Raw genomic sequence first — 14,905 nt, forward strand, 5'->3', positions numbered from 1 at the left:
ATGTCGAGGCCCGCACTGCAGGGTGACTGTGAAGTGTTAGGCGTGCCCTGAACTCATCATCAAGTAAATGCTCCTGGTGAATCTGATTGTGTTACTAGCTGAGAAAAAACACATTTACGTCATCATGATGGCAGTCATTAAAGGATATGTGATGATGATATTTCACTCTGTTGGCAGTGTAAGGCATCAGAGAGTAGTCACACTATAACCATGTGTGCTTCCAAAAGGTGTTAATTAAAGGAGTAGTTAAACATTTCTTTTTTTCTTTAATGGTCTTCAACATATTAGGAAAAAAAACATGAGAAACTACTTAAGCAAGCTACACTGCAACCTACGTACCATAAAATCCAGCAAATAACTAATGCTCAGAATGACCTTCTCTGGTATTTCACGTATCCGTGATGTGGACTTTATCGCCATCTACTGGCCCGGCATGCCTGTTTCAGTGTTTGAATCGTTTTGCGCTTTTGCGTTTATATTCATATTTTTAAAATGGAGGACGTGTGTACATTTTTTTTAAGGGAAAAATATCCCCTTAGAAAAATATCCATATTAGTGTTGACAGGCCCTTAATATGTCCGCATAGCTTAAGTTGTTCTAGTTAGCTCAATAGCTAATTGGGCCATCCAATGAGTTACATTGTGATTTTACAGTGTATGCTGATCACATCTAATATCTAATGATCATAAACAGTTTTCCTGCACATGTAGCCTTAGTTTAAGTGTACTCTGTGTCCATATTAGGGTTCAAAGCCTGCAAGCATTCCCCTTAGTTATCATTTCTTGGCACTAGCTATTTTTCTGATTTTTATTTAAAAACAAATTATGCTCTTAAAAAGTGATGGGAACAAAACAGGCGTTTTCAAAAAGTGGCGGGGTGTGTCCCCAGTGTCCCCAGTTTGAAGATGCTGTAAGTGATATTTTAGCATATAGCAGAAGCCAATGGTTGGTTAGCTTAGCTCAGCATAAGGAAAGGAAACAGGAGAAAACAGATAGCTTGGCTCTGTCTAAAGGTGCTGTTAACATCTTATCTCGTTTAATCCATAAAATAACTGTTTATAGATTTATCTGGGGTGATTTGCCGGACTATTTGTTGGGAGCTGTTGCCGGGCAATCAGCAAAGACTCAAGGAAGATAGTGCTTCAACCTTTGACATAATCCAGTACATAACCCCTCCATAAAACACCAAACCGTAGGTGGATTTTTCACCTTTGGCCTGAGTCAGCCTAGCTGTTTCCCTCTGTGTGTCTGTTGGCTAAGCTAAACTAACCAGTTGTCTCTAGCGTCATTTTTAGCCTACAGACATGAGAGAGTTGATGACTCATCTAACAGAAAGAGAGTGAAAGTGTCTTTCCTTTACCGTCAAACTGTGACTCCTCTTCTGATTCGTTAACTAGGTGTGTCCTGAAATTATATTAATTGATGACTGATTTATTCCTTTACACTGTAAGTACTTAATTACTCTCCATGAAAACTGAAAATACTGTCATAAAGGTCATGACAGTGGCTGAAAGCCAAACAAGAAATCCAGTAAAGGGATTACCTTGAATAAAGTTTTTTCTTTTGTTAGATCTCCAAAGGTCCAGAGTGAATGCCTGCCTGTGAATACATCAACACTTACAAATGTCCTTACAGTTACATTGTGATTTTACAGTGTATGATGATCACATCTAATATCTAATGATCATAAACAGTTTTCCTGCACATGTAGCCTTAGTTTAAGTGTACTCTGTGTCCATATTAGGGTTCAAAGCCTGCAAGCATTCCCCTTAGTTATCATTTCTTGGCACTAGCTATTTTTCTGATTTTTATTTAAAAACAAATTATGCTCTTAAAAAGTGATGGGAACAAAACAGGCGTTTTCAAAAAGTGGCGGGGTGTGTCCCCAGTGTCCCCAGTTTGAAGATGCTGTAAGTGATATTTTAGCATATAGCAGAAGCCAATGGTTGGTTAGCTTAGCTCAGCATAAGGAAAGGAAACAGGAGAAAACAGATAGCTTTGCTCTGTCTAAAGGTGCTGTTAACATCTTATCTCGTTTAATCCATAGAATAACTGTTTATAGATTTATCTGGGGTGATTTGCCGGACTATTTGTTGGGAGCTGTTGCCGGGCAATCAGCAAAGACTCAAGGAAGATAGTGCTTCAACCTTTGACATAATCTAGTACATAACCCCTCCATAAAACACCAAACCGTAGGTGGATTTTTCACCTTTGGCCTGAGTCAGCCTAGCTGTTTCCCTCTGTGTCTGTTGGCTAAGCTAAACTAACCAGTTGTCTCTAGCGTCATTTTTAGCCTACAGACATGAGAGAGTTGATGACTCATCTAACAGAAAGAGAGTGAAAGTGTCTTTCCTTTACCGTCAAACTGTGACTCCTCTTCTGATTCGTTAACTAGGTGTGTACTGAAATTATATTAATTGATGACGGATTTATTCCTTTACACTGTAAGTACTTAATAACCCTCCATGAAAACTGAAAATACTGTCATAAAGGTCATGACAGTGGCTGAAAGCCAAACAAGAAATCCAGTAAGGGGATTACCTTGAGTAACGTTTTTTCTTTTGTTAGATCTCCAAAGGTCCAGAGTGAATGCCTGCCTGTGAATACATCAACACTTACAAATGTCCTTATATTTAATTACAACTATGTTATAGTGCATATTAAATAAAACATTTAGTACGTCTTTATATTCTGCTTTTAAACCCTCAATAGTGCATGTTAAAATAAAGTTTACTGAAATTATTTTTTAATTTGCCTCAAGTTTAAGCAGGAGAGATTATGTTTTTCCAAAATGATTTTAACACTGTCAGGGATGTACAATCCTCAGAGTAAACGAAGTGTGTGAGAAATGTTGGGACCGTGATTTTGTAGCGACGGTTAAACCACAGGAATTTGAAGATATGCGCGACTGCAACGACATGTCATAGTACTGAAAGGATGTTTATTTGCTTTGTGCTCAGGGTGACAGCCCATTAATCAATGGAATGCGAATCATGGTGAAGGTCCAATCCAGAAGACAACTCGCTTTTAATTCATTTCCTAACCCTAAGCTAACCTCACTCATTACCCCAATGTAACCTCGACTCTAATTCTAAGCACCACTATAAACCCAAGGCCTAATCCTAAAATAAACTCTTAAAGAAGTAAAGAAATGTTCTCACTGTGGAGGATTTTCCTAATCTTTCTGTGCTTGTGGGACATTTGGTCCTCATTAGTACGGATAGGCGGAACACACACTTACACGTACACATACCACACACACATATAAGAGCAGTGAGTGCAAAATGAATTCCACCTCAATCATGTTCTGACATGTGACCTAGAAGCTGCAGTAACAATTCATCACCACAGGTGTAATTGGGAATGAGTCATACAAATGAACGCTGTGGCGAGAGTAGCCTACAGGTAATCTGGCTATATATGGCACAAAAACCACTTAGGATCTCTCTGTCTTCCTCTATAATCTCCCTCTCCTACTCTCTCACTCTCACTGATTCTTCTTTCTTCCTGCTTTTTTTTTTTTTTCCGCTTTGCAGTAAACTGCCGTCCTGGGCGAAAGCGTTTGTCCCACGATTCTTTTACGTGACAGAAAAGGCCTGGAACTTCTACCCATACACCATCACAGGTGGGTGTTTGCAGAGGTGGGAAGTTATGACGTACAAATACTGTGCCAGGTATCTGTACTTTGCTTGGGTATTTATTTTTTTTACTTTTAGTGTCTCGAAGCTGCTGACCCTGCAGCCCTCTGTCTGTATTTTCTTATCTTCTCAATTTTTTGCTGTGCTTGAGACACTTTACCAACCCAAAATGTCAGTATTTGATGTCCTGGTTATAACTCTATAATAAAATATCTTTGTGGTGCGTTTAGAAACAGCTCAGACAAATCCTCCTTCAGAGGGATACTCTTTACTTTTATGCTTCGAGTACATTTCAGAGCCTGTACGTTCTTACTTTTACTTGAGTAAGGAAGTTAAATCAGTACTTCTACTATTAAAGTCTTTTTTCCGACACAAGTATCTGTACTTGTAAAAATGTGTGTTCTTTTGCCCCCTCTGTGTGTCGGAGCGCCTTTGTTTGTGTTAAACATCAGGCTCCTTTCACCTCAATGCATTATAGAAAACATATTTACTTTTAACAGCTGGTTTTCCAAGTGCCATCAAATATTCATCGCTATGTATGCATGTATTACCATGTGGTAACATTTGTATGTGTGAGAGCAATTGCGTGCTCATGCATGTATGAGTAACCAATTCTGTTTCTCCCTATCTGTACTGAACGTCCCTGGTGCTGCAGAGTACTCAGTAAGTATTCTCACACATCATTTACTGTACATGAATGCAACAGAGCTCATCTCTTTCCAGTATCAGTGGATCTAATCTGCAGCCTGCTTCCACTCTCCCTATCTCTGCCCTCAACCCTTTTTTCCTCCATTTTTACCTCTTGTCACCCCGTAGGTATCATTCCTCCCCAAGTTCAGCATCCGCATTGAGACGAGATTTGAGAACAACAAGGGCGATAACGACAATGTGAGTATGACGGAGAGGGAGCGAGGGGTGAGAGAGATGGACTGATTAGGGGAGAGGGGGAGGAGAAGGACAAGGGGAAAGAGAGAAATAGCAATTTTCTCTGCAGCACGAAGAAAATGTTCATCAAATTGATGTGCCCATTACAAGGGAAACAAGCAAATCACAAACTGCAGTACTGGCAGATCTATTAACCTGACATGCAACGGATGTGAGCACGGCTGCCATGCTGCATTTTGTCCGAAGCGAACATGCATAAACACACACACACACACACATACACACAGAGTAATTGACAAACGATTGCAACTATGTCTGGCCAGTGTGTCTGTGCTTTGTTTTCGAGGAATCAGGCCAGTAACAAGTAACAACATGCAACACGTCTCAATAGAGAAAGAAATGTGGTGAATCTTGTTCCTTGTCAGTTTATGCAAGACAAACAAATATTCACCAGAGATCTGCACAATATGTACACATATAACCTGTAACCTTTAGCTGCGGTTACAGCTGAGGTTAATAGTTACACATGTTTTACATACAACACATATGCAAAGCTTACAAAATGTAATGCTTTGTTTTACATTCAGTGTTGGGGAAGCTGCTTTGAAAGGACACCCAAATACTTAACACTGGAAAAACATTTATTTCCTTTTATGGACAGAATCTTTTGTAGTTTCAGAAGTTAACTGCACAAAAAAAAAGGCAAAAAGTAATTTAACTACTTGAATCACTATGCAAACATGAATATATTCCACCTACCCGCAAGCTATTGCAAAAAGTAGTTTAACTACTATTTTGATTACATGTAGTTTACTGCTCCCCATCACTGTTCATGCTAAACTACCCAAAAGTAATGCATATTTAAACAAACGTCAGTAGCGTAGGATCATGGGAGTTGTTGTCCGCATTGTTAAACGCCCACCATTGCTGATGAAAATCAATCTAGAAATGTTCACGGATGAGGTCATGTTTTAAAGTTTTTATTCAAGTTGTGTGAGTCACGTTCGCTTCCTGAAGTTTTACAAACCAAACAATCAGTCATTGATTGATTCATTGACAAAGTAGTAGTATAAGTATTAATAATTAAGGAAACTAATCATTTGTTGCTGCCCTATTAAAAACAGTTTTAAAAAAGTAGCTACACCACAGTCAAATAAAACATTAATATGCTGCTTACACATCAAAGCAAGAGTAATAATAGTAGTAGTAATAATATAAAATAGCAAAACAGTCACAAGGTCCATTTTCTGCATATTTTGTATTTATACTTTGATATTTTTACCACGTTTACCTTCACATTTCCAGCGCGGGACATTCAGTAGTAATATTACACATACATACTCTTACAGTGTGATATAAGTACTTAAGTAATGGTTTTGAGTATCACCATTGTCAAGGCTCTCTGTGCCCCTGTATGAATATTTACACAACACAAAAAACGCAGGGAGACAATAACCATGAAAGCATGAGCGCGTCAGGCCCTGAGCATTTTGCAAACAGCGACACAATACATCTAGCTAATGCAACACATTCCATAAGAGGGAGCAAGACCTTGAGTAGACACAGACCAAAAACAGCACCACAGGAGCGTGGCGGGCTCTTATCTAACGCCAGGTTTTTCTTATTTGTTAGTTTTCAGCTGTGAAATGAACAACTTCAGCGGGGCATTAGAACAAATTTGAAACAAGGTCAGATAAAAGTGCACTCTCTCAAGCTTCCCTCCATTCTCTCTCAAGGAAAAGTGTATTCCACTCTCATAACTCTTCTTTTTCCCCTTCTCTTTTAATATCCCCCATACGTCCTTGTTTTTATCCACCTACCCCTCCTCTGCTCCCTCTGTCTGTTCTCTCCTCTCTCTTTGCTCCTGTGTGATTTGCTCCAAGGGCCTCAGGGTGGGATATAGTGAGGGGTGTTATGGTGTGTGACCTCAGTTTTCTACACAGTTACTCATCTACTCTCATCCTGCTCTCCACTGAGTGAGTGACTGTATGATGTGAGAGAATGTGCGTCTGCTTTCATTATGACCTCCCCCATCTGTTTGGCTGTAGGTGTTTGGGGACACGCCGACCCCAGCGGAGAATGTCGCTTTCCTGGATATCCTGAGTGACCCCATCCCTGAAAAGAACTACAAAGAGACGGAGGTACGTATTGCACTGTGACGAGCACACAAACATGTGCACGTGCAGCCACACAACAGCCAAAAACAAATAATTGTGTGTGGAAACACCTATCGAGCCTATTGATGATTTGCAAAGACAAAAGCTGTATGATAACATTATAGGAATAGCCTGGCATTTTGGGCAAATACTCTGGATTAAGTGAGAAGATTGATACCGCTCTCATGTCGTTTTTAAGTATTGAGCTAGAATTACAAATCCAGTATGAATTTTTCATCCATGGGGGTAAATATAAAATCTATGGACCGAGTGGGAAAACAGGATCAACACTACTGTGCATATTCAGTGGGCCAACAAAAACACATGCCAATATTCAGGATTCAAACCCAATGCTAATATTGAACCCGATAATGTTAATGAGGGAAAAGGAGTTAGTTACCTCGCTGAGAAGTTGGAGGTGTGCAGCCTGTCTCCTGCAGCTCTTCATCTAACAAGCTCCTTCTTGTTCCATTACTCCCTCAGACTGAATAAAACTACTCCCTGACATTTCTCAAACCGATCCGCTGTCAACAAATACAGAAAATGACCGTTGTTTGGGGTGCCCTTTGACTGTTTTTCTTGTAAAAAGCCCAGTGTAATGGCGACACTGGTGTTTTCTCGAGCTTATTAGTTGGTGGGAAAGTTTCGTTTCAACCCTACAACTAGTGCTTTCAAAGCTCTCTAGTTAGAACATTGTACCCTGTTAGTTTAATTCAAAAACAGAAATTTTAAAACGACAAGTTGTTGTTACAGAGAGTTACATGCTCAAAGTTCTTAATCAATCAAGATACGAATTGAGTTACTGAGCTGTTGTTTGCCCCTTTTTTTTATTTATATGAGTGAGCCAGGATAGCTGTTTAAACCTTGTTTCAAGTCTTTTTGCTAAGTGAAGCTTATCAACTTATGGCCCTAACTCCATATCTAATGCACAGATATGAGTGGTATGAATCTTCTCATTTGTATGCAGACCTTCTCTTGGAAAATAAATGGTTTATAATGCACATATTTGGATGACACACACACACAAACGCTATAACGCCCACACCTTTTTCCTTGTTTACTTTGCTTTACTGGCTTGTGTTTTGGCTCTGAAAAGAGCATAAATCAGTAATACGCCCACACAACTCCCACAAAGGTTTAACACTTCTTTTCTGCCTTCAAGTCTGTAGAGACCAAGGTCAATTCACAGGTCTGGGCACACGGCAACATGCAGACAATTACCCATAAACACAGATGTTTGGAATACATAAACAAAAAGCCACAAACACGCTGATCTCACAGATGAAGTGACACAGTGAGAACGTAAAATCACACTTTGCAATCATCCTTTGCTCACAGATGCATAATGTGTGTTATCACACTTTCCTCTTATGGGCCGTGCTGGGCAACAATCTGCTTGCACCTCCACACATATCGTCACACACATACTCGCCGTCCCCACACACACACATCCAAAGTTTCCCTCTGAAGACACTTCACAGGGCCAAATTCCTGCAGACTCAGCAAGTACAGTAAGGTACAGACCCTCTGTTTGCTCTTTGCAGGACCTGAGTCACTGGCAGTCGAGTAAAACTGGTCGGGGGCCTCTGGAGGAAGGCTGGAAAGATGACCACAAGCCCATTATGTGCTCCTATAAGAGGGTGCAGTGCAGCTTCGAGGTGTACGGCTTCCAGACCAGGACCGAGGAGTTCATACACAGAGTGAGACAGCTTGATTTCCCATCATGCCTCTTCCCTTTGCTGATGTAAAGAGAGTTTAATCAAGATGTGATCTGCAGTTAATGTCACAAGCAATTATAGATGCAATACAAGGTGGAAAAATATAAATATACAGCTAATTGGATCTAATAAAGTGCTCTGCCTGAGTCAAGCATTGATTTCTGTTTGGAGTCTTAAACTTTACATCTACAGCAAAATAACGATCCACAATAATCCTGACTAGTTATTTGTTATTTTAATCTGTCGTGTGTTGAATTTTGACACGCATAAATCATTACCACTTTAATTTCCAGACATTAGTATAATTACTAAAACCATTGCCAAGAAGGCTGTTATCCTCAAATGACCCCTGCACTGAGTTGTGTGTAATCCATCATCAGATCAGATTTATGAGGAAATTCGCTGCATTGTTTTACACCACAAAACAGTAAGTGAGCCTCTGTTTCTCTGGCACAAACAAAGAGAGGTTTTCAGAGTTTCTTACAATGGAGGTTGATGAAGCAAATTAAAGAGCTGATGAAAAGATCACTTTCATTTATCCTTCACACTTAAGCAAAGCAATTACGCTTGAAGAGAAACCAAAAGGCAGTAAAAGCAAAACTAGCGACACCCTTTTTAATAATTGTTACTGTAAAAAAAAAAGAGCGTTTACAGGAATGTGGCTTTAGTTATGACAAGGGAGAGTGCAAATAATACAGCTGAGATAAGTTTTCGACTTATCTCAACCATGATCCTGTTTGTTTAATATAATTACACAAAGGTACCACCATATTTTGGCAATGACCGGTTCACACACAGCTTGTTCCCATCTACAAAAATGGTGCGGACCTAATTGCATACACGGAGGTAGGCAAGAGGACGTAACAAAAGATTTAAAGGTGTGGTTTGTAAGAATGGGCCACCTGTTGAAATCAAAACAAATAGGCAGCGTAGCACCAGAGTAACCACTAACTGCTGCCAACTATAGTCAGTAGGTTCAGTTAATTGTGCAGCTGTAGCAGTCATATTAGCTGACTCTGCAAAGACTGGCACCTCAGAGCACAAGGATATTTAAGGTGTTTACTATCAGATGGTCACCTATTGAGGTAGAATGTGAAAAGGGGCTAACTTCAGTACATATCACTTTAACATAATTTTTTAAATACCTTTAAGGAGGCTGATATACAAAGTCCAAAATCCAAATTGCAAACAACAAAAGGCAGGCAAAGGAAAGTCCAAGATACAGACACAGGAGACATGAACAAAAGTGAGGGTAAAACACAGGCTTAAATACACAGCAGTGATTAACTAATGAAACACAGGCATACACGGAAAAAGGACAGGAAAAAATTAAAGGCAGGAATTGGAAAGTAAAACATGACACACAAGGATATAATCGACAAAATAAAACAGGAAACAACTGACCCAAAACCCAAATAATGACACACCTGCAACGCTACACCAAGTAGCGTTTTTATTTACATTTTCTTCCTCTCTGCCGTGTTTTCATTTTCATTATTTCAGAACATCCGGGACATTCTTCTGGTGGGTCACAGGCAGGCAGTAGCGTGGATAGACGAATGGCACGGTGGGTCATTATACTCTATTGCAACCGTTATTATTTTATACTATGCACTGAACAGAAGGGAGGGAGGGAGGGTGGTTGTCTTGTCCTGTGTCTCTTTGTGTGTGTGTGTGTGTGTGTGTGTGTGTTATATATATATATATATATATATATATATATATATATATATATATATATATATATATGTATATATATATATATAAATGTTGGATACTGATTTTTGTATTCACCTGCTTGCTTTTTCTCATATGAAATTGTAAACTGCATTCTCATTTACTACATCATGAAACTTTGTTTTGAAGAAAACATACCTGACACGAAAAGAAATACATGACGCAAAATGTTATACTTAACAGATACGAGATAAAAACATTTAGAACAATTATAAAAATATGACTTTACCTTCAGTATACACCCTTGAAATTGAATGCATACTCTACTCTGATGCTGTGTATGTGTGTGTTTTGCTTTCCCCGCAGGACTGAGTTTGGAGGAGGTGAGAGAGTACGAGCAGACGATGCAAGAGAAGACCAACAGCAAAGTCAAATCCAGCCAGAACAACACAGGTGAGGTTGCAGCTCCTGACCTGCACTGTACTGAAATACCACAGAGGATGGGAGGGGGAGACGGATGGAGGGGGGGCGGGGGGATACAGCTGGATGTGAGAGCGCTGAGACGGAGGTGAAAACAGGGAGAGCAGATGAAAAGAGCAGTAAGTTTGAAATGTATATTTGTGCACGGCGGTAATTATTCTTGCATGTAATTTCAGCATAATAAGCAGACGCAAAGCAGGGAAAAACACACTGATTCCACATTTTTAGATCATTAGGAATTTTCCATGAATCTGAGCAGGTACTTTGTATTTATTTAGCCTGCCATGTTATCCGTTGCTGTCAGCACACTGCAAAATAGTATGAATGAATAACTCTGTAACACTAACAGGCTTGAGCAGAAGCTGCTTGCACCACTAGTGCCTTAGCTGTGCCCTACAAGTACCCAGATGGCTGGTGTACATCTGTGGGAGAAAAATGGGAGAGGGAAGAGCAGTCAGGAGGCATTTCACAACACAAGGAGCGGCGAGGAGGGAGAGACAGAGGGTGTGTGCCCAGAGAAGGACGACAGAAAGACAGATGTAAGGGGGGAGGTGGAGAGGAGAGTAGGATGGCTCATGAAGTGATAATGCCACTGCTTCGGTCTGATAAACAGTATAACGCAGCCACCTGCTGAACTCTCCCCATCACCAGCCTTCTCAACATAAATAACCAGCCATTGCAGCACTTAGCTGCAAATGTCAACCCTGGTGGGGGTCTGTGTCTGGGCATATGTGTTGTGTGAGTGCATGTGTGGTTTTTTGTGTACGTGTGTGTGTGTGTGTGTGGTCACCCTGCCCCCTGCTGGTTAGTCTGGTGAACCTCAGCTGGATGTGAGAGATATCAAAGGTAGAATTCCCAATATGGCCTGTAGCTTCTAGCTGCCTGTGCTCTCCCTCTCTCTCTCCCTCTCTCTCTCCCTCTCTCTCTCTCTCTCTCCCTCTGTGTGTGATCATGAGAGACATCAAGCTGCAACAAATCTGCAGTCATTGCTCAACCTGCTGCAGCTCGCTGCACCGCCGTGACCCCCTACAGGATAAATGCCGCTACTGCGCTCATCTCTGCACACACCGAGTAACAGTTTTCATTTCATTCATCTGCTGTAATAAAAGTAAATGGGTGTCATTTGCTCAAGAGGGTCTAATAAAACATCGGGTGTGTGAGTTGAATACCAATAAGAGATTTAACTGATGTGAATCTTAAGCGTACGACGCAGATCTTAAGTATACTTAAATAAATTGACAACTCAAACACAGCTCTGTTTCTCTTCTTCTCTGTGCCTCTTTTGCTTTCCTCCGTCTTTTATCTCTGTCTTGTTGCTTCTTTCATGTCATGCGTATCTCATTGTTCCTCCATCTCTCAGTCTTTCAACTTCAGTTTCAATTTGCTTTATTGGTGGGACATGTGAAAGAAATGCATATGTGTTGTCAAAGCGAATAGAGGAGAATCGTGGATAAAGGAAAAAGGAACAATTACAGAAATCTCCCTGTCTCATCTATCTATCTATCTATCTATCTATCTATCTATCTATCTATCTGTCTATCTATCTCAGGCCCACCGGCTGCCTCTCGTCCCATGCTCTCTCGCTCCATCTCGGTGACGGACGAGCGTTCCCTGAAGAAGATGGGATTGACGACTGCGGCCATGTCTGACCCCTCTGCCTCCTCTGTGCCGCAAAGTCCCCTTCGCCTCAACTCCACCCCTGAATGATGCCTCAAGCACAGACACACACACACACACACACACACACACACACACACACACACACACACACACAAACACACACAGAAACCAATGTCAAACAGTGACATCAAAATCATCCTCAATGGAAGAGTCCGACATTTTGGGGGGAACAGTCTCTTCACTTAATGGCGACGAGTCAGACGAGAAGATCAATACTTTCATATTTGTATGTTAAAGGTGTAATATGTAAGAATTTTGGTTTGAAACAACTAGTCTCTTAGATTCCAGTTAGCTAAGCTAACTGGCCGCTGGCTCAGTAATGACAGATATTAGATCTGTATCGATCTTCTAATTTAGCTATCCAGCAAAGAGCAAAGCATTATATTTATTTGATCTTATGCACATGTAGTTGTTCTCTTCACAGACAAATGCTGCACAAACGCACACAAAAAAACACACAACCATTCCGCGCCTACTCAAGGACAGTTTCTACTGTTGCCTCTGACAATCCTTCCAGTGTATTCAGCAGCCTGTAAACGCGGTGCATTTCAGGGCTTTCTCTCAGGTCCTCAGCCATACTGGAGCTCACCGACCACCAGCAGGGCTCTCTCGATTGTTTCCCACCCCCCGGCCGTGGCCTACAGACAGATGCATAAGGAGTTTAATAGAGTGGATCTAATGAGAGAGCAGAGGAGAACTGGAGAGGCTGTCAATGCAATGGATCTGCTCCCCTCTCCACCTCAGCCAATAGGTCAGATCAGGTGTATTGACAGAGGGCAGTGAGGCGTTGTATTGGTTCCTTGATCGCTTAGCTGAGAGCTGCAAATGGGTCAAGTCAGGGCTAAACATCAATTATGAGTCAATAATGTTAGCATTTATAAGACTATTAGCTTGTTTTTTTTTTTATGAACATTTACAGGAGAATGGGTTCTCATCTTCAGGGATCAATTATGAAAAAATACAGTTTGCTGTAGCCTCATTTGTAAAAAAATATTCTGTTTGAAATAAGTCTGAAAAAATCAAGTAGAGAATGTATGTGGAAATTACACTGTACAGTCTTTTGTAATGGATTTGTATCAATAAATGCAATTTCTCTCCAGTGAGAAGATTCACTCCTGATATGTGCCTAGATAAGCATAAAAATGGACTCACTGCACACATTATCAGCACTGTTTGATCAGTATTGACCTGTAAAGACGGACCAGCTGCTGGCACATCGCAGCACTCACATGTAATCTACTCACCAATTTCACACTTGTGTGCCATGTGGAACCAGCAGCAGAGGACATGAAAAGAGGCAGTCCACTCGGCCCAGCCTGGTTTGGCTCTGTATAGCTCGTGGCTGTTTTCTCTCCCTCTGGAAGAGAGCGGAGGAGAATAATGAATGTTTAACAGATGCGGGGTTGTGAGTTGGGCGTGTGTGCATGCCTGTCATCGCTGTATCACTTCATTGTTCCAGACTTCAGGACAAAAGCCCGGGCTTGTCACGGAGAGACGTGGAAGTTCCTGTGACTGACAGACATGGCAGCTTCCTTCAAATGATGCGCTAAATAGCTCGCATTATGGGACTCATTATGGCTTCTTTTATCCATACAAATCAAGAGCCAGCATGACAATTTGTTATTAGCCTCCCGACAAAGGGCTTGCAGACGTGCATTCACATACACGTGGCAACACATAAACACATGCACGCAAAGCTCTTTCTCTCAATGTCTCTTTTTACAGTAGCAGCAGGAGGCTGACATAAAAGAACAAGTGCTCAACGCAGCCAGGAGTGTTCACAAGTGCTGCAGAGGGAGCACAAACTGCCGGCTGCACTGCGTTACCTCTTTCTCTATACTTCTTTGTCTCTCCATTACATTTTTTTCTCTCATTATATGCCGTCTCCACCATTCTTCTCCGCTCCTCCTCTCCTCTCTCCATCCACCTCCTTTATTCTCCCTCTCTTCATTCTTGAAATCTCCCTTGATCTCCCTTTTCTTTCACTCCTCTTTATCTCTGTGTCCTCATCGTCGTTCCTCAAGAGGGCCTCTAAAGAAGATGTACTGTGTTCATTATATGGAAATGTTCCCCATGGTACATTATCATAGATCCTGACCCTGTAGCGCTGAATCATCCTGCTATTCCCAGTGCGCCCGTCAGACCCCACAAATAGCATGGTGGAAGAAAGACGGGACGCTCTCCAGAGCTGCGACCAGCCAGCTGCACCGCCGTCGCCTGCACTATACTCTGTGTTCAGTCGCTTTCATGTAGAACCTTGAGCTGGACACACAAGAGAAGGAGAGGACGCTGGGATGACAATCGGGGGGAAAAGGAATAGAAGATCAAGGACAGCAAAATAAGCAATAAACACTAAAAGTTTAAGATAGCAAGACAGGAAGTTGAGCCAGAGTCAGTTGATTGTGGGGAAGAGAAGAACAAAAAGTGTGTGTGTGTGTGTGTGTGTGTGTGTGTGTGTGTGTGTGTGTGTGTGTGTGTGTGTGTGTGTGTGTGTACATAATTCCCTCCTCCACCTTAATGGCATTTTGCCTAACCACACTGATGTACGAGCCTCTCCCCCGGATCAATAGGCGCTCTCCATTCACCAACCAGACAGTAATGAAACCGCCCCATTTGTTTTGACGATGAGTGCACGTGTGTGTTCCTCTGTGTGTGTGTGTGTGTGTGTGTGT

General features: G+C 41.3%; 1 protein-coding gene across 5 annotated transcripts in view; it reads left to right on the plus strand.

Moving 5' to 3' along the window:
* pitpnc1b (phosphatidylinositol transfer protein cytoplasmic 1b) overlaps nucleotides 1-13,332 on the plus strand; it is a 55,647-nt gene extending 42,315 nt beyond the window's left edge. For all 5 annotated transcript variants that reach the window (XM_084357681.1, XM_084357682.1, XM_084357683.1 and 2 more), the window contains 8 exons: nucleotides 3,536-3,624; nucleotides 4,293-4,300; nucleotides 4,454-4,525; nucleotides 6,571-6,663; nucleotides 8,223-8,378; nucleotides 9,900-9,963; nucleotides 10,440-10,526; nucleotides 12,103-13,332. In XM_084357681.1, coding sequence (XP_084213807.1) covers nucleotides 3,536-3,624; nucleotides 4,293-4,300; nucleotides 4,454-4,525; nucleotides 6,571-6,663; nucleotides 8,223-8,378; nucleotides 9,900-9,963; nucleotides 10,440-10,526; nucleotides 12,103-12,260 — 727 coding nt within the window. In that variant the 3' untranslated portion in view covers nucleotides 12,261-13,332. The remainder of the gene's footprint in view (nucleotides 1-3,535; nucleotides 3,625-4,292; nucleotides 4,301-4,453; nucleotides 4,526-6,570; nucleotides 6,664-8,222; nucleotides 8,379-9,899; nucleotides 9,964-10,439; nucleotides 10,527-12,102) is intronic.
* Nucleotides 13,333-14,905: the final 1,573 nt, after the last annotated feature.

Source organism: Pagrus pagrus (assembly GCF_965226575.1).
Source record: "Pagrus pagrus genome assembly, chromosome: 7".
Taxonomy (NCBI): domain Eukaryota; kingdom Metazoa; phylum Chordata; class Actinopteri; order Spariformes; family Sparidae; genus Pagrus; species Pagrus pagrus.